Here is a 19736-nt window from a genome sequence, read left to right on the forward strand (position 1 = left end):
AACCTTTCTTGTTAGATTTTGGAAGTAACTAAGGATAGAAAAATCACGGTGTTGGACAGAAGAGAGTACAGCCTGAGACCATCTTAGGGTGCAAACTGAAGTTGGTGGATCTTTGAACACTTTCAAAAGTGATTAGCATTTTGATAGGGCGAGTGCTATGCAGGTGATGTTTTAATCTCAGCAGTTACAATTAATTAGCATCGCTCCAAAATGATGAAAATGGAGCTAATCAGGAAAACTAAGTCATGTGTAACAAAAAGGGGGTTGGTGGCCAAGAGTTCCTTTGGCTTTTTTTTTTTTAAACTCAAACGTAATTTTATTTTAAAAAAGTGGGTTTTTTTTGTGTTTATTTACTTTTGAGAGAGAGAGACAGAGACAGAGCGTGAGCAGCGGAGGGGCAGAGAGAGAGGGACACACAGAATGGGAAGCAGGCCCCAGGCTCCGAGCTGTCAGCACAGAGCCCGACACAGGGCTCGAACTCACGAGCTGTGAGATCAGGACCAGAGCTGAAGTCGGCCGCCCAACCGACTGAGCCACCCAGGCGCCCCAAACATAATTTTATTTTAAATATTCTTTGCAATACTGCTCTCAGGGAAGGCAATGGAATGACATTAAATTCTGCTAATCCTCTTGGGAAGAGTAGAGAATGGATACGGGAGGATTTGGGCAACTTCTTTTTAAAATATTGACTGTGTGTGTGTGTTTCCAGATCCTAATGTGTTTTTTTTGTTTGTTTGTTTTTTTATTTCAAGTCCATGTACAATTTTTTGGCCCAGCCAAATGCCATTGCTCACCTGGATTTATCCAATACCGAATGTTCCCTGGACATGGTAATATTTTTTGATATTGCTCTGGCGGTCCCAGAACAGCCATTTGGGCGGGATACAGAGGGCTTTCTCTCTAACAAAATATTCCCCTAGATCTAGAAATACTTGGAACTAAGAGTGCCTTCTTTCTTTTTCAGGTCTGTACAGCTCTTCTCCGAGGATGCCTTCAATATTTAGCTGTGCTCAACCTCTCCAGAGCTGTCTTTTCTCACCGGTATGGGTTTGTACCTCCATCACTGTCACCTAGGACTGCCTTCCTCTCAGAGAAGGTTGTAGCGAGGTGGAAATGGAGGGATGAGGGATGCGTGTTGTGCGTGAAGGAAGGTGACCTTAAACCATCATCTATGAATATGAGCCTTAAAAGTGCAAGTTTTTGTATCTTTTCTCACGGTAGTCTGATGTTCTCGGTGACCCCAGTCTGCCTGCGAGAACTGTCTGATAACTGTTGCTCTTATGTGGACGGGCACTGTCCCTTAATAGAGTACAAACTCTTTAAAAATTTTTTTTAATATTTATTTTTGAGAGAGAGAGAAAGAGAAGAGTGTGAGCCGGGGAGGGGCAGAGAGCGACAGAGGCACAGAATCCGAAGCAGGCTCCAGGCTCTGAGTGGTCAGCACAGAGCCCGATGCGGGGCTCGAACTCACAAACTGTGAGGTCATGACCTGAGCCGAAGTCAAACGCTTAACCGACTGAGCCACCCAGGCGTCCACAGTATAAACTCTTTTAGAAGGTACTTCTCAACAATGAACTTGGAAGCAAGTATGAACAATGAGTATAGCCATCCCCAGATGAATGTGTTGGAATTTGTACAAGTGGAGATCTGTGGGTAAAACACAATGAGCCCGTTGGCTACAAAGAATATAGCGGTAGCTTTAAGGACTTTATGAAATGTCTTAGCTTCTCTGACATCACTCCTTTGATGGTGTTGGCTTTGTTTGGCTTTGAGACATTTTGTTTCTTCTTACCTTTGATTTTCTCCCGAAAATATAATGGATTCCCAGGTTATTTCACAGAGTCCCAGTAACCAACGGGGAATTTCGCCAAGCCGGAAGCGGGGTACCGGGCCGGAAGCATCCCTGCTCCTGTGACCCTCCCGTTTTGTTTTTCAGGAAAGGAAAAGAAGTGCCCCCCTCCTTCAAGCAGTTTTTTAGTAGCTCCTTGTCTCTGATGCAGCTGAACCTTTCTGGCACCAAACTGTCTCCTGAGCCCTTAAAGTGAGTGCTTAGTTCATGTTCTCCACAGCTCTTGGTTTTTGGCTTTTGGGTTTTTTTTTTTTCCTTTTCAGGTTTTTATTTAAATCCTAGTTAGTGGGCATACCATGCAGTATTGGGTTCAGGAGTAGAATTCAGTGAGTCATCCTTACATACAACACCCAGTGCTCATCACAGGTGCCCATCCATCCAGCCCATCCCCCACCCGCCTCCCTCCACCAACCCTCATTTGTTCCCTATAGTTAAGCATCTCTCGTGGTTTGTTTTCCTCTCTCTCTCTCTCTCTTTTTCCCCCCATCCCATAGCGTTTCAAGTTGTTTGTTATTATGAATGTGCTTGAGGGAAGGGAAGAAGACACAAAATCCTAAGACAGACAAGGCGGATGAAAATCCCTTTTTCACTTCGGGGCACAAAAAGAGATTACATTCTTTTTGCCTACCTCGTGCACTGTTGATATTATTTGCATCTTCTATGAAAAAAAAAATCTTCCTTTGGTTTGTGACCTTGGCAGTTGTCAGTGACTTTCTTAGAAGTTGTGTTCCCAGGTACCACTGCCTTTATATTAACCTCTGTTGGGCCCGTTTGATGTATATTCATGTGTGTATATATGTGTTCCAGTTAATATTTATTCTACATATCTCTACTAACCATAGTAACCTCTATACACAGTGTGTATGCAACAGAGTCAGGTTTTAGGTGCTGTGGTTCCTGACTTACCCAGGTCGGTATAGGCTGTTTCATGTTTTTACTTAGCGGCCATCTTAGGTTATGGGTAATACCCTCGTGGGGGGCCTGGTGGTGAAGTTAAACTCTTGAGGTAAAATAAGGTTCGAGGCTAATTTGACATCCTTGAAATCTCTGTTCTGCATTGCCAGCAATTAAGGAAAAGGGCTATGAAGTCAAATTCTCTTTGAGACTAAAGAACATATTTTCAAGTAGTTACGAGTACGTACATTGTCACATATGCTCAAGTGCACGCACAGATTTCTCCTTTCCCCAGCCGGCTTCCCTTGTCATTTGTATGAGATGTTACGATTGATTTTTGCTATTCATCTTACTAGAAAATTAATCTTTATCTAAGTCGTAAGGTGCCCTTTTTCTTTTTGAGAGGCGTGAGAGTCCTGGTTGCGGTATCTCACATGGCACCTTAAGACTCAAACAAGGGATGCCCCTAAGAACAGTAGATCTAGGCAAGTGCAAAGACAAAAAACCGACAGTATGGCAGGCCTTTTTTTTTCCACATTGAATTAATATATTAGAGGTCCATAAACGTAAGCCAAAAAAGTCTCACGATGAGGCTCTTTGTGTGGATATTAACAAAACTAGCACGATCAATATTCTAAAGGGGGAACCATTATACTTTACTCACACTCATTTACATATTCATTCCACTGCTATTTATGGAGCATTCACAGTGTCCCAGATGCAAGGAGGGCACTGGGTAGAAAGTGAATCCGGTCGTGATCCTTGCCCGCAGTGTACCAACTGGAGAACCACTTATTCCAAACCGTTTTGGTGACAGGTGCACAGTATTCTCGTTCTTTCCGTGTTCTTGATCCCTGTGAAATACAGAGTAGCTCTTTGTTGATTAGTGTAATTGATTTTATAGAATATTCCACACCACAGCCATGGATTTCCTATACCGTTTGTTATAGAGACTTCTAAATATTATATTTCAACGTTAATTTGTAATTGTTAAATCTTGTGACCTGTTGTTATTTATGTGAGCATTTAATCGTGTCGGTAGCCTCGTCCATTCTGTGTTTTACTACTGAAAATTTCCGTGTGAGGGAAAAGGCTTCGTGGCTGAAGATTCTGTAGGCAAAATTCTGTACATACATTTAATGTGATGCTGACACTGGGGAAGATAGAACCGAGGTGTTCGGGGTTCCCTGTGAGGGGGCGGGATGGCAGAGAGCTTGCAGAGCGTGACCCTGAACTAGACCCTGAACCGGCTGCTTGAATGTGGGCTGGCACCTGCAGTGTCAATGGCACTTGGGAGACCGTGTTCTGATTCCTGGTTTGCTGCTGAGGAAGCAGAGGCCCAGGAAGCTCAGTAATTTGCCCAAAGTCATGGTCGCAGGTCAGGTTTCCAGAGGAGCCGACTTGGGGATGGCACGTAGCACGTAGGAGACACAGGCCGGGCCTTTCTGTTCCCGTGCTGACCAGCCTTGGGGTAGTCTACGTCTGGAAGGAGACGTGGCCCCGGGTGAGGCACTTGCCTTCAGTCAAGGCCACCCCTGAGAAGTGACCACAGAGAGGGTTCTGGGAGGCGCATCGCAGAGCCCCCTGTTGCCACCGGCTCTGTACGTTCCTGTCCCCGCCTCGGTCCACTGTGCCAGGAGTGGGGGACGGAGACCCTGGTGTGTTGAAGGACCGGGGGTCAGCAGCCCTAAGAGGCTATGCTACAGGGACACACCGTTTTCTGAGAGAGCCCTCCCAGTTGGGACAGAACAGTATTCTGCAGGCGGGTCCCACCATTTGGGGGGTCTTCAGAAGCGACACCCAGAATAGGACTGCTTATGTCCTAGTGGCGCCCTCGCTTGCAGACTGGTCAGCCACGGTGAAGCACTTGGGGCCTTCGATAAGGAATGTGGGGGCGCCCTTCCTCGCGTTTGCTAAAATCTTCAGAATAGCGAGGTTCACGTGCGCCCCAAGCACGCTCCTTGCTCAGAGCGAGGCCCGAGTTCCTATTTACCGCTCGCGCTTGCGCTTTCTTCCCCCTGGTCCCCATGTGTCTGTGCCCTTCTTCACCCCGCATCACATCGTGCCCTTCTCCCATCTCCCCGACTGTGGACTTCTAATAAACCCATTATGTGTGCCCCTGAGAACTCATAACTAGCACCTCATCTCCAGGGCGGGTGAGGTTAAATACAAATTCCTGTCTTAGCCAGTGTTGCACTAACGATGGAGGATTGAAGACGATAACGGTTAAGGCGGTTTTTCCATCCCTGGGTTAAAAGTAATCGCACTTCCCGCTGTAGGGTTTTCCCCAGTGCGTGCTGGGCTTTGCCGTTCGTTGTCGAGTTTGGTTTTGTTCAACTGAGGGCAGTTGCTGTTGCTGGTTGGTATTTACCAGTCTCGGGAGCCGTTACGTCCTCATCACGGGCCTTCTGTACTGTAGTTAAGTATCTTAAAGCGCATCATTGGTTCCTCGGCCTTAGTCTACATACGGGAAAAGTAGGAAGAATCTCCCTTCCATCTAAGCATTGTAAAACCATAGTGTTCAAATACGTGGCTAGGTTCTAGCAACTTCGCAAATGGTAGAACTCAAAGGGACCTCTTTGGTAATAGGCTGACACTCCCATTTTGCTGATGAGCACCTGAGACAGGAGAGGACAGGGAGGGACTTGTGATGTCCTTAAAGCCACCCCACTGTCAGTACAGAGGCGGGACCTCTAGACGGGCCATGTGGTTCTAGGTCCCAAGTGCCTTCAGCTGCTCAATACCACCAAGAAGGAAAGAGGGGAAGGCACTTTTTAGGGAAAGAGAGGCTATTTAATAATCGACCAGGAACATGCGTGCAGATATCTGCCCAGCCCCTCTCGTCGGCCCGCGTTTAGAACAAGGGGCTGGCCAACTGGCATCAGGAGAGGAGAAGAAAGGTGCTCCCCTCCAGCCTCCTTCCTGATGGGCTGTTCTCACCGGAAGCTGCTGAACCGGTGGGTTCCATGCACTGTGGTAGCATTGCTCAGTGGATGAGGCCAGAGGGTCACCAGAGAGGGGATCGCAGAGGCTGGGGTGAAAGAGGTGCCTTCCCACCTGGCTCGTGCCCCGGGTATTTTTGGAGCACACCGGGTGGAGGTCCTTCTCCTGGGAACATTGAGAACAGGTGGATATGCCTGCCGAGCAGATGTCTTGGTCCCACCCCCTGTCGCTTTCTCCTGTCTGCCTCTTACAGTGATGTGCACACCTGCCCGTTTCCCTTGCTGGAGAGCGAGAGGCCTCTGGGGCTCACCTGTGTGTCCCCCAGGGCCAGGTTGAGGCCTTGTGTCCCTTCAGTGCGACTTACGGATGTGTGTGCACGTGGGAAGTTTTTGCATCAGGCCTGTTCGATGTTATAGGACTGACTTGTGAGAGTAGGGCCGGTGCATTCTCTTAGAGACGAGATCTGCGTCATTCGTCCGGCCTCCTGAGTGTGCGGACGGATAAATCCCTTTTCACAGCGCCCCTGTGATTTGTCCCGAGACCGGCTAGTCGTAGCCAGACAGACAGGCAGGATCCTGGGCCCTCCCCAGACCTGTGCCTCATGTCCAGTGCTCTTCTCACCTCCTGCTGTAGGTGCTTAAAATAAAACCCCTCTCCACAGACGGTAATTTCCCACCCTGGATACCGTGGAGCTTAACTCCCTCATAACCTCTCCCTTAGGGACAAATCAGCAGATGCTTTCTTTCCTACTCTACTAACAATTGCCTAATAATTTTCTACACAATATTAAAGGTGTTCTCAAGCAGACGCAGGTGGGAATTGATCTGTGATGAACACAGTCTAACTTCAATGTGCAATTAGGTGCACCGTGGGTGTACGTGCATAGGGATGGTGGGCCTGCCGGACTCGTATTCGTAACGGGCCTGCACCGCGTCCCGAGGAAGAACGTTACAGCACCGTTTCCTCCCTGGGCTTGGGAGGCAGACGTGCAGTTGGCCTTTTTTTTTTTTTTTTTTTTTTTTTTTTTAATTTTATTAACGTTTACTTATTTCTGAGACAGAGAGAGACAGAGCATGAGTGGGGGAGGGTCAGCGAGAGGGAGACACAGAATCTGAAACAGGCTCCAGGCTCCGAGCTGTCCGCACAGAGCCCGACGCGGGGCTCAAACTCACAGACTGTGAGATCATGACCTGAGCCGAAGCCGGACGCTCAACCGACTGAGCCACCCGGGCGCCCCAACAGTCGGCCTTTTCAAAACTGAGATGGTGCTCAGTGCTTGGCGCTTGGCCTGTGACTCAGAAATGTGTCCCCCCTTCTCTGGGCCTTATTCGGCACGTGTACATATTTTGGTGCAAACCGTGTCTAACTCGCGTCTAACGTGTGTTTTCGTGTTTTCTCCCCTCAGAGCACTGTTGTTGGGCCTGGCTTCCAATCATAACTTGAAGGGGGTCTCCCTTGATCTCAGCAACTGTGAGGTAAGAGCCCGTTTAGAGTGTGCACTGGAAGCGATTATAATGGCCTCAAAATTGGCTTTGTCTTTTTCCCGGAGAAAGCGCGATACTGTGATTCCTGAAGGTGTAAGTGAAGCAGAGGAACGCACGTTATAGATGTTTCCGATGGTTTGTATTTTGCAAGTTTTATTTACAAACAGCCGCGGAACACCATTCAGAAAGCGTTCAAGTGTGTTTTTAACGACTCGGTTGTCTTTTGTTTGTTTTTTATGTATTATTAGGGCCAGTTGCTTAAGTATTTTATGACGAAGCCTTAAGATACAAAAGCCATAAACTAGCTTTACTGTTATGAAAAATGTAACGTACGACATCCCTTGCAAGGGACAGACGCGTGTAATGTAACTTGGACTCAGAGAGTGTCCAAGAGAACGGCTGTCGTGTTATTTTTATTTCTTAATATCTTGACTTAAAACAGGACAGTTATTACAGCCATTCCAAACACTTCCTACCAAAGAACACAAAGACGAATTGCGACTAAAAGCCTCTACATTTTAGAGAGTGCCTGAGCGTTTTCAGTCTTGAGACTCTGAGTTTGTGCGGAGATCAGTCAGAAAATGCCCAGGTACAAACTGGGTGGTCCCCTTGGGGCCCAACTTGACCCAGCACATCAGACTTGGTTTCTTCTTGTCTGGGCTGGAGGTGAGGTCCCTTCGTTCCTGTTCTGGGCCCGCTGTTCTCTCCTTCTGGCGTGCCGTGTGCCTCTTCTTCCCCGAGGCCTCCCCGTCCAAGGATCTAGCTCCAATCCAGTCTCCTTTGTGCCTGCATCAGGCTCCTGGGGTTCAATCGGAGTTTGGCCTTGACTAGCTCTGTGGTCCCGGATGAGTTAGATGATAGCGTGAAACCTCAGTGTCTGCGTCCGCAAAATGGAGACAAACATCAGTGCCTCTTCCGGGGGCTTGTTACGGGGTTCAAAGGAGCCCTTCTTTGCAAAGTGCTTCCTGGGGCATCTGGGACGTGCGTGGGTTGTTTGCGCTTGTCGTTTATCTGTCGGTCGGATGTCTCCCCTGAATGCTTCGGCCCTTCGTGATCCTGTTCTCTTCTGATCGTCTGCTGTTTAATCATGGTGACGTGCTCTGGACGCTGACCCATGTGGCGTCCTGCATAACTGTTCAGTTAGCGCGTGCGTGCTCTCCCAGTGAGGCTGCCACTTCCCGAGGATGCTCCTGCGTCCTGTTCATTTTGCGTTTCCCTCAGCTCCTAACAAAATGCCAGGTGCCAAGCCAACGCTGAATGTTGCAGAGCATGCTGTACCTCTCTGAAAAGTCTAGAAACTGGCAAGGATGAGATGATACCAGGAAAATTGTTAGTGCAGGATTTTTGGTTTTTCCTAATTCTGAGCTGGTGTGGACACCGACTGGGTGCAATTTACTAGTCATTTTGTTTGGGAAAAAAGAAAAGCCAGAAAAAAACAAAAAAACCCACAAACCCCCTAAAAACCTGCATCGTCAAATTTTAATGTGTAAATCGGTGTTCTTACATTTATAAAGACAGACTATATAATAGAAACCAAGTCTGGTGGTATGAATTCATTGTTCACCAGTACTTTCCTAAGGGACGTGGCAGAAATAAAAATTTTTGTATGGGGGGGTGGAGAAGAACAGAGATAGGTAGGGCTACGCTATCAAAAGACAAAAAACGCCAGTGGGTGTCACCTTAATTGCTCTGTTAGCTCACACTACTAAATTAGCAATGACCCAAACGTTTCACTATCCTGATTAAATACAGTGATTGCTATCAATATGCCATCTTCCATTTAATTATCTGATCAAAACTGGAATGGACGTAAATGATCATCTGGTTCCCATACTTAAAGATGAAGAAACTGAGGTCTAAAGAAGCCGAAATAATCCAGTTTACTAATGGCAGAATCATAATGAAAGTATGCCTGCCTGATTCTTGTTAATTACGTAGGTAATTATTAGAACATTACGTATGATTGGACATCTTCTTCTCAAATAAGTTGTTCGGTACCATATGCCCAAAGAACACACCTTGCTCTGTAGCTCGTTCTGTAAACTCCATCGTAATCGCACCGGGAATAACTTTCAAAGACGGTTGTATTTGGTGAACCACGTAAAATCAACATTTTTGTAGGTCAAAAATGGCAGACTCTTGGCGATTTTAAAGGGTTCTACCAAATGGCTAGTAGACTTTTCCCTTTATAAGTTTCCTCTTATTAAGCCAGGAATCCAGATCAAGTGATTGCTCTCTGATGGTAGGGCTGGCCATTATGGTGATGACAATTACAACTTCATTTTGGCCACTCGTTTACGGATTATATGATAACAGCAGCAGTGCAGAGATGGGAGCCCCTAAAACTACCGTGGTACCACGATCTCCCACTGTCTTAATCCTTGAATCACAGTCCTGGTGGCCATTTTGATAAAGTCACATGTTATAGTGCTGCTCGTGGAAATTGGTGAAGCACAAAATTATTTTTCTAAATTAAGTTGTGTTACCACATTTTTCTTCTTACAGACAGGTGTCCGAATCTAACGACATTTCACCTTACTCCTCTCCGTGGTCTAGTAAATCTGTCCTGTAAAGGCGTTAGGGGTTATGGTATTATCTGCATAGAATGCTTGGCAGTTTGGCATTCATTGCTACCCTTTAATTATTCAGTACTTCAGGGTTTATGTAGTGCTCTCAGAAAAAGTTTTTCACCAACTTGGAAGTTTAAAATTATGCACTTCAGACCATGTTTGTGAGTTCGAGCATCACATCGGGCTCTGTGCTGACAGTGTTGAGATTCTCTCTCTCTCTCTCTCTCTCTCTCTCTCTCTTTCTCTCTCTCTGCCTCTCCCCAACTTGTGCGTGCTCTTCCTCTCTCTCAAAATAAATGAATAAACTTAAAAAAAATGACACATGTGTATCTGTTTTCTGTTCATGCCCTCTCTAGCCATAGTGACACAGACCCCTTTACTGTTAGTTAGCATGCCAGTCAAAATCATGCAAGAATCCAGCACTTAATATTCCCTTATGATCAGACAAATTCTCCACCTGTGGTGGTGAGCAGTGAAACTTCTAGCACTGTGCCGTCTTGGAAGTCATTTCCACAGAGATGACTCACTCAAGATGAGGGGCTGATAGACCTGTCTGAGCTGTAATACTAGACAGTTTCTGATGTGGGCACTGAACAAATTCATCATGCCCTGATGATGCCTCTAATGCTACCGCCTTCCCAAGCCAGGGAAGCAAAGAACAAATATCAAATACCTTGAAGTCGTTGTATATTTACAAGTAAATAATTTTATTGTGAAACAGCTACTTTGCACTGATGAATTTTTAAGTGATGTTTGTATGGGTGTTACAGAAAAATAAATGACCATCATGTAAGATGGTGGCTGAGTTTACTGGGAGGAGAGAGGAGAGGAACTTTGAAGTCAGAATTAAAAGTGTCTACACAGACAGGGCACCTGGGTGGCTCTGTCGGTTAAGTGTCCCACTTCGTCTCACGCCACGATCTCATGGTTCGTGAGTTCGAGCCCCACATGGGGCTCTGTGCTGACAGCTTGGAGCCTGGAGCCTGCCTCAGAATCTGCGTCTCCCTCTCTCTCTGCCCCTCCCCCCACGCATTCTCTGTCTCTTTCTCTCTCTCTCTCTCTCAAAAATAAATGTTAAAAAAATTTTTTTAAAGTGGCTCTGCAGATGAAAAGGGAATATAGTCCGTGATATCGTAATAATGTTGTATGGTATCAGATGGCGACCACACTTACTATTGTAAGCATTTCACATAGTTGTCGAACCATTATGTTGTATACCTGAAACGAGTATAAAACACTGTGTGTCGACTACACTTGAGTTGTTTTTTAAAAGTGTCTACACAGGAAGCTAAGAATAACTTCTGCTTAAGCAAGTGAGTTTTGATTTTACCCCTGCGGGTTCCTACCCTGTTCATGCTCTCCTTTCCCCGTGGGTTGTCCTTGTGGTTCCTACAGTGTTTCTGTATTTATTTCCCTGAAGGAAGTGTTTCACAGTCATCGGTTCGAATGAGAGAGGCGATTTCTACTTACTGCTGTTAAAAATAAAAGTAGCACTCAGGTACTTAGAAATTACAGAGTTGCTTTCCTTCGACACAAACGTTGTCATTTGGAGACAAAAATCCAAAGGTTGAGGCTGTAACCTTTTGCTCTGTGGGGGCTAAGCTAATAAGTACTGAAATTAACCTTTCATTTACAGATAACTTCTCAACCTACAGAAAAAAAAAATCTGTGTTTCTTAAGGCGTTACTCTCGAATTATGTCATCAGTCCATTTGGTCTTATCAGTACCAAAAAGGAGTAATCTTTTTCTATCAGAGAGGGAATCCAAGTAGTTAGGGACGACAACAGAGGGTCAAAACAAAGGGTGGGTACTTTGGACTCAAAAAGGTCCCCTTTGATATCTGGCTCAGCCGCTTGTCTTGCCTTCTTTCATTCAGCCTTTGTCTCTCACCTGTGGGATGGAGATTATAATAGTTTGGGGGACAGGGACAGTATTTGGCACAGTGCCTGGCCCGGCCGTGAGCCATTATCTGGGGAGGAAGGGGATTACTATAGGAAAGCCTTATTTTGCATGCCAGAATTTACAGCGTGGGTCAGTATTGCCTTTCTAAGAGGTTTTACTTAGAAGCTTTATAAATATTCTGTCTTTCCTGAAACCTTTTTTGGAGTCGCCTTCAAAGCTATCTCAAAGCTTTCGAGAAGGGTTAGTCTCATCAATTTCTAGTGATACCTGATTTCTGACACAAAACCGTATCCCCCTCGACGGCCCGACTTGCCTCTGGACGGCCTGTGGCCGACCCCCATTCACTCACTCTCCACGGGTGAGGATTCAGCATCCGTGTGGATGTTCAAAGAAATGTGTTCCATTGCGCGCAAGGTCGGTTTCAAAAGAGGTGCTTCAGAACCGCTTTACACGGCAGCAGTGAACTGGCTTCCGTACGTATTCTCCTCACGTACCTGTCTCCCTGAAAGCCGGTCTGTCTTTCTGGCCTGTGTTAAGAAATCCGACTGCTTCATCGCCCTGCTTCAGAAGAAAGGGTGAGTGCTGGCCCTGAATCCTTCAAGCTTCATCTCCTTCCGAGTGAGAGGGACCAGTGTCCGAGACATCAGAGGAGACGCGAAGGCTGATTACGATGGCTGCGAATTAGTCGTAGGGCTCGGCGTAGAACTAGCTCTTCCAAGGAGAAACTTTCCTGCACGTTATCCCACAATTCCTGGCAAGATGCCTTGAGGATGCGTTCGAGAAACATGCACCAGATCCTAACATTTGTAATGAGGAGGATACAGCCGCAAGGGAATAGACACTTTGGAGGCAAGGGCATCCAAGCTGACAGTGGTTCACCCAGCTTGGAGGTGACAGGCAGGTTTGCTGTGTGTGTGGCAATCCCTGCACCCCCCCCCCCCACCCCCTGCACGGATCTGTTTCCTATTGGGTGGGGTGTGGGCTGCAAAGCAGAAAGTGTCTCAGGGCAGGAAGCATATATGAAACACGCAACTGTTTGCACCTTGGAAATGACTATTCAGATGTATCTTCTTTAGGTTCTAAATTGCCTTTTGGCATCCAACTCCGCTTAGCAGAGAGGACATTTCGAACCCGATCTTGTCAAACCACTTTTTGTCCTCGGAGAAAACCTATGCTACGCACAGTTTTACGTGAGAAGATTTCCCAGGCCAAAAATTATTTTTTTAATTGACACATTGAGACCCCCCTGTAGAAGAAAAAGTGGTAATTTCGGGGAGGGGTTAGTTTATATTTAAATCTGTAATATTTGCTGCATCTTTTTAAATGGCAAGCGATCTTGAGGAAGGGCAATGAATTATTCAAAGTCCTCTCCAGATTTCAGTTGTCCTCGCTTCTCTTATGCCCGTCGATGGCTGTTTGGGTATCAGATAGAGCTGTTTGCTTAGAGTAATATCTGAAATGTTCACCTTCCTTGAGTGAGAGGCCACTTCTCTCTTGAAAGAAGCCTGAGTTTATTTTTAACATTTCCAAAAGTATTCCGTGATTCAGTCCCATTTACTCCTCTTTGATCTTGCTTTCTTTTAAATAATGCTAGTGTGTGGGATCCGAATGAGGGTAATTTCAAAATGAGTTTTACGTGCACACATGCAGACACAGCCTCTGATTATGCAAATTCATTTAAAAGGATTTTCATTTACAGTAATGGAAAAGCTTTTACTGTTTTGGGAAAGCTTTCGCTTTGGGGGAGTTTTAGGCGTCTAATAACCTATGAATTCGATCAAATGTTTTTGGTAACTGAAGATCAGTTATACTCTTAAATTTTTGATCTTTGTTTTGGGAGAATTTAGTTGGAAGTGTTTTTCTCTTTTGCTTCTTTACATTGTGTGTTGATAGAGGCTTCAGCTTCTCTGTTGTGCTAACTGCTGATAACATGTTTTTATTTTTTTCTCCTTGGGCTTTCCTTAGCTTGGCCACTGTGTAAGTACTTCATCAATCAATAAATTAGGGTCGGGTGATATATTTGATTGTTTTGAACTATTGGAAAATGTTTTAGGGGTGTATGCTGCAAATATTATCAGTCAAGTTCCAGAAGTAAACAGAATTGAGCACTTAAGTGTCACCTATATTTTCCAGACCTGTAAATGGAATATTTTTACCATACTTTATAATAATAACCAGCAGAGATTTTCTTGTAGAAATTTTACTTCTCAACAGAGACGTGACTAACAGCAAATAATAAAACTGTGCAGACTTAGGCACTTATGTTTATCTTCTCAAAAAGCATAATTTTTTTCATGCTCTGAAAATCAAATTATGTTTCTTTGAAGTGTTTGCCTGAAGTACTTTTTTGCTTTAACTTTGACGCAGTCTGAATATACATTCACTTCTTCGAGCATGAACACGCTGTGATCTGGAGCGGTGCTTCTCAAAACTCGTCGTGGTGAAGAGCTTGCTGGTGGTGGTTGTTTTTAAGTTTCCGTGCTATCAGAAACCGATACTTTTGCAACAATGTCGTAAAATCAGAACCCGATTCTTTTGCAACAATGTCGTAAAATCAGAAGCCGATACTTTTGCAACAATGTCGTAAAAATTTAATGTCGAAAAGAGATACGTGAAAAGACAAAAAAATACAAGCCCTCAAGTTTTACCAGTTGATGCAACAGGCCTAAAGTTCTTATTACTAAGGTTCCTAAAATATTTGTTGTCAGTTTCTGCCCGCACTTTGCCTAAGACCGGTAGCAAGAACTTTGCAGACTGCCACCGGTCCGGGGACCACACTTTGAGTCGTAGCAGGCTGCTGGGGTCAGCGTAGAGCTGATGTGCTAAAGATGGGCTCGGGGCAGTTGGGTAAGCTCGAGAGCACCTAGGAATGCAGCCGGGGGTAGTGAAATGGGCCTGCTGACCCTTGGCAGTTGCTCTACGCTCTGGGTTCTAAGGCCCTCAGCTGTGGACTTGGTTGGTCTTGGTTTCCCTGGAGTGTATAGACCAGCCTCCTGGGGAGGTCTGCCTGTCTGTGACGCTCCCCTTTGCAGTTCATGTCAGGCCCCCCAGAGTAATCTGCTGTCACTGTAGAAGGTAGGGAAGGCTGAATTTAAACACCTCGACCGAAATACTTGTGAATGAAGAGGCGATCCCCGAAGTCCATGCAAAGCTCTGTTTGACACCCAAGTAGCCGGGAAAATTGGCAGGGTTTGTTTCCGGGTACCGTAAGACTCCTGCATCTAAAGTAGTGAAGAAAGGATTCTTTCAATTCTTACCTCAAAACCTGAACGAGTAGCATTTTTGCATTATGGTATAGAAGTTTAGATAAATTTTAATTTTCTTACATCAAGAGAGAAACCACCCTGTTCCCTTGGTATATAGTAGGTTCCCAGTAAAGGATAGCTTCTTTCTCTTATTAAATAGTAAGTTTGCCGAGCAGAGGGGCCACAGCTCGGGAAATCTGCATCCTTTACAAGGTAGTAGGAACTCAAATAGTTGCTAAATGGAACACAAAAGATACTCTGACCTCTAGAAACAGGCTTTTGGTTTTGTCGAAAAGATGCAAATTGAGTTTTATAGGTTGCCTTTCTCTTTAAAATAAATTAGGTAATGATAGGAAAGGAAATTAGTTTTGCTGTAAGCCAACCATAGTAATATTTTAAATTAATCTAACATGTTTTTCTTCTATGGCTCAAAGAGTTTATGCAAATCGTTTTGGAATCCCTGTCAGCTGTTTACTTTGCGGTAGACCTCATACCCTTTGTGTTGGGTGACTGGGGACGGGTCCTTCCTGAAGTAGTTGACAGTCAACAAGAGGTGTTCTTCATTGTCTCCTTTGGTGGTTTTGCTGCTGCTTGGTGGAGTTATACCCTGAAATCTGGAACAATCAGACAAAACCGTAACTGTTTCTCAGGTACAAGAAGGATCAGTTAGGTTTCCAAATGTCAGAAATGAAGAAAATTCCTGTGGGTTGACAGAGAGTACAGTCTCCATCTTTCTCTTTCTTTTTCTAGTGATTTCCAGATTTATGTCGTGGGAAACCTTAGCAATGATCAGCGATTTGCTCTTTACCCATTGATGATAGCTATTCTGGAGTTGAGAAGCTTTTACTTTTTCTTTGGCACTAAGTTTGAGACCATATCTCCATTCATTCATTCATTCATTCATTCATTCATTTTGGGGGTTACGCCTCGAGTTGGTGACTACTTGACCTTGTGTTTGGTTTGTGTTTCTCCAGCTGAGGTCCGCAGGTGCACAAGTGCTAGAAGGCTGCATCGCCGAAATCCACAATATCACCAGCTTAGACATCTCCGATAATGGTAAGCTGGAAACCAGAAAAGACGTGGAAATATTGTTTGAAGTTAGTAAAGGGAAAAGAGAAAGCCCAACCTAGACAACGCCTTGACAAACATGTTATTTTACTTCTTGACTAATTAATAGGGCTTTTAAATCTAACAAAATTTACTATGGAAGAAATATGTGCCAAAGTCTTCGTAAGTTGATACCACGGCCAAGAATGCCAGGCATGTAATAAAACAATTAAAAAGAAATTGTCGTCAGAACATTGATAATGATCTTGATCCAACCTTTTGCATTCACGGTGATAATAAAATTGAGTCCTTGTTTATTTACTCAGGAACTTGTTTATTTAGCTTCATTTCTGCCAATTATAGTAGCGTGTGAGTTTGAACCTGTTAAATTTGCATAGACAGCGGTAGTTAACCTCCCAGCGAACAGCATGTTGGGTCTTCTTTTAGAAAATCATGGGCAGAGAGGAGACTTCCGCTTTCCCATTCCTTGCTGCCTTGACTTAGCCACTGACTGTGTAAGAGATTTAGGTAAGTCTTAGCAGAGAGCGAGTTGATCCCTGTGAAATAATAGGACACGAAAAGGGAGCGGAACGTTCCTTTGAAAATAAAAAACTAGAATCCCGAGGCTCTCGGGACGGTAGAGAAAGTCACCCAAGTGACCCAAAGTCACCTTTGCTCAATTGTGTTCCAGCTGAGAATTTATTTATACACACGTGTTTTGATTCTCTGCTTACTCTCATTCTTTCCAGGTTTAGAATCTGACCTCTCCACCTTAATAGTGTGGCTCAGTAAAAACAGATCAATACAGCACCTGGCGTTAGGCAAAAATTTTAATAATATGAAATCCAAGTAAGAACTTTGATTTTTTTTTATATGACAATGATGAAAACAATCAGCCTCCTGAAAGCTTATTTGATTCCACTGTCCATATCTTTAAACTCTTTAGAAATCTGACACCTGTGTTGGACAACTTAGTACAGATGATTCAAGATGAAGAATCGGTGAGTAGTATTTTAAAGACCTTCTGCCGAAAATCTTTTGTTTGTTACCACGCTTCCTAATTATGTCGACGGGGTTAACGCTGCTGTACTTTTAGATGATTTTATCTCTATGCACAGTTTCTGTTTTTTAATGAAATAAATACATGTGCTTTAGTATAGTTAGAGAATGTACTTAGAATCGCTTACTCTTCACTTGACCTCATTACTAATTAAAGGAAGATTGTAACTAAAAGATTAAAGGAAGTATAAATTGACTCCTAAGCCTATCTTTTAATAAGACTTACTCCTTCCTTACTTTGGTTAATGCACTAACCTGCGAGCATGAATTTCTTCAATCTAGTGGACTCTATGACCTTATATCATGCTGGGAAACATCATACTGCTAATTTGAATTTCGTCTAGTAATTATGTAGAGTTACAAGAGACTAAGAAAGTTGTTGCCCGTCTTAAATTGCTTCGAGAGCTCTAGTGGTCCTTCTTATCTTTTTATTCCCTTTGGCTGTTCCTGGCCAAGACTTGCTTCGGAGGAAAGAAATGTAATTTTAATTTTCTAGTGTTTTATTTTATTTTTGAGAGAGAGAGACAGAGCATGAGTGGGGGAGGGGCAGAGAGAGAGGGAGACACAGAATCTGAAGCAGGCTCCAGGCTGTGAGCAAGCTGTCAGCACAGAGCCCGATGCGGGGCTCAAACCCACGAACTGTGAGATCGTGACCTGAACCAAAGTCAGACACTTAAATGACTGAGCCATCCAGGTGCCCAAGAAGTTTAATTTTAAATAGCATCCTATTTTGCTGCCTTTTAAAATGTATTAGAAAAAAGAAAAAAAAAGATATTATATGGACAAAGCAAAAAACACTCTACTATGAATTCCTTTAACTTAAACCGGTGTGTCTTAAGTTTTGTACCTTATATTTTACTGATGCTCTTTAAGATTTGGTCCATGTCTTATTTTAGTCCTATTTGGCCACCAGCCAGCTTTTCATGGTTCCTAAAATCCAAATCGATTTGTATTCCTACAGTGAAGACTCACATTATTCATGTTTTGTGATAGGTACTTTGTAGGTCGTAAGAGTGATTTCCTATGTGAATCATGTGAGATATGACACATTTTTAAAAAGTGTCATTTTCCCTTTTGAATGCATACAGGGTAGTAGCAAATTCTTTTACGACTGGATGCTGACTTTGTGAGAAAAAGCTGAGGGGGCAGGAGAAATGAAGCCTGGAACTTTTCTACCTCTCTGCCTGGCTCTAAGCTGGAGGGTGGGAGAAAATTCTGTGGTCCTGCCCCTTTATTGTGTGGATATGATTTCCAACCTAAGGGCTGGAAATGAAACTCATTATTATTTAACGATTTTGAGCACTTTTCTTTGTCCTCGTTTGCTAATAGACTCCATATTGTGTCACTTTTATACAGGGCTATTAAAATTAGGGGCATAAATCAGAATTTATGCAGTTAGTTTCGCATGATTCCCTTTGACTTTCTACCACCCTGCTTTTAGTTTCTGATTTCCTAGTATTGGCCCAGTTTTAAAAGATTGAGGAAGCTAATTCTGCAGAATCACATTTAATATTCACCCCAAATACTTGTTTCTTAGCACATGTTTTAGGAAAATTTCTGTTTTTTGAAAAACATGTCTTAAAATTTCGTGTTTTTGCTTATCACATGAGGCTCTTTCATCTCTGTTATTTCCGAAGTCTCTCCCTTAAAAACAATCTTGATATTTAAAACACCCCTCAGAACATGTTTGCCAGCGGTAAAGTTTGCCATGTCGGTGTGGATCCCGTCAGGTTACGAGTCTGAGAAGTGGGCCGCTAATAATATACAGTGGAAAGCTCCTTATGTTGGTGTCATTGAAGCGTGGGTGGCTTTTTCAAAGGGCAACCACCTTCTGTTTTTTTCTCCTGAATCGGTAATGTGCACAGTTCAGAACGATTAGGAGCTGAGTCTTAGGACTCTAAAACTTCCGATGCCTGACGCAACTGGGCTTTTTATTTTAGTTTTTAAGATAATTGTGCAGTTATCTCTTGCTTCCTACGTTGTGACCTTGGGCTCCTACAGCCTGTTCTCCGACAGCCCAGGGAACACCCTGTTCACCCTGTGTTGCGTGTTACGTTTGGCTGGAAAACCTAGACGCCCGTGGGCTCCAGTGTCGCCTCGGCTAGAGACAGTGGGTGTCAGGCGACTGAGCCCAGAGCCCCGGGATAGTAACGCTCAGGGGCCCCGACGACAGGGGAGCTTGTTTTGAAGTATTCCACGCCAACTCATGCCGTAACCGGCCGAAGCGAACGGGCTTCCCCTGGGAGTGCGGGCTGCGAGGAGACAGATTCTCAGATTAAGCGTGTTCGGCTATGAAAAGAAACAAGAAAATAGTCACGTTACACGCAAGTGCAATAGATCAGGTAAGGGATGACCTTATAAATACGCACGCAATTCAGGCTGTTCTGTTCGTATTAATGACTCTGCCCATTATTTTTAAGTGCTACCTGGGGTGTATTAAAGTTTGAATATAGTCCTGGAATTGGTGCTTGCTAGCTCAAAGACTTGGCAACTTTCCAGTATTAGGAAGAAGCTGCAATATATCATTTTTGTGGTAGTTGCATAGAGACCATTGAAATGATGAGAGATGCGATTACAGCTTTTTATTAAAGGAACACTGCATTTGTTTTCACTTAAAATATTAAGTTTCCCGAGTCTGAAGCATTTTGGTTCAGTTTTTTCCATTTCTTTGAGTGTAAGATCTCAGGAAAACCAAAACAACCTCGCGAAACCTGCCTGAGTCTAACACATGCAGGCTTTCAGG

General features: G+C 44.2%; 1 protein-coding gene across 7 annotated transcripts in view; it reads left to right on the plus strand.

The window, feature by feature from the left end:
• CARMIL1 (capping protein regulator and myosin 1 linker 1) overlaps positions 1-19736 on the plus strand; it is a 308332-nt gene that overhangs the window by 183908 nt on the left and 104688 nt on the right. For all 7 annotated transcript variants that reach the window (XM_053223218.1, XM_053223219.1, XM_053223222.1 and 4 more), the window contains 7 exons: positions 753-830; positions 965-1041; positions 1937-2041; positions 7092-7161; positions 15862-15943; positions 16684-16783; positions 16881-16935. In XM_053223218.1, the coding sequence (XP_053079193.1) occupies positions 753-830; positions 965-1041; positions 1937-2041; positions 7092-7161; positions 15862-15943; positions 16684-16783; positions 16881-16935 (567 nt within the window). The remainder of the gene's footprint in view (positions 1-752; positions 831-964; positions 1042-1936; positions 2042-7091; positions 7162-15861; positions 15944-16683; positions 16784-16880; positions 16936-19736) is intronic.

Source organism: Acinonyx jubatus, chromosome B2 (assembly GCF_027475565.1).
Source record: "Acinonyx jubatus isolate Ajub_Pintada_27869175 chromosome B2, VMU_Ajub_asm_v1.0, whole genome shotgun sequence".
Classification (NCBI taxonomy): domain Eukaryota; kingdom Metazoa; phylum Chordata; class Mammalia; order Carnivora; family Felidae; genus Acinonyx; species Acinonyx jubatus.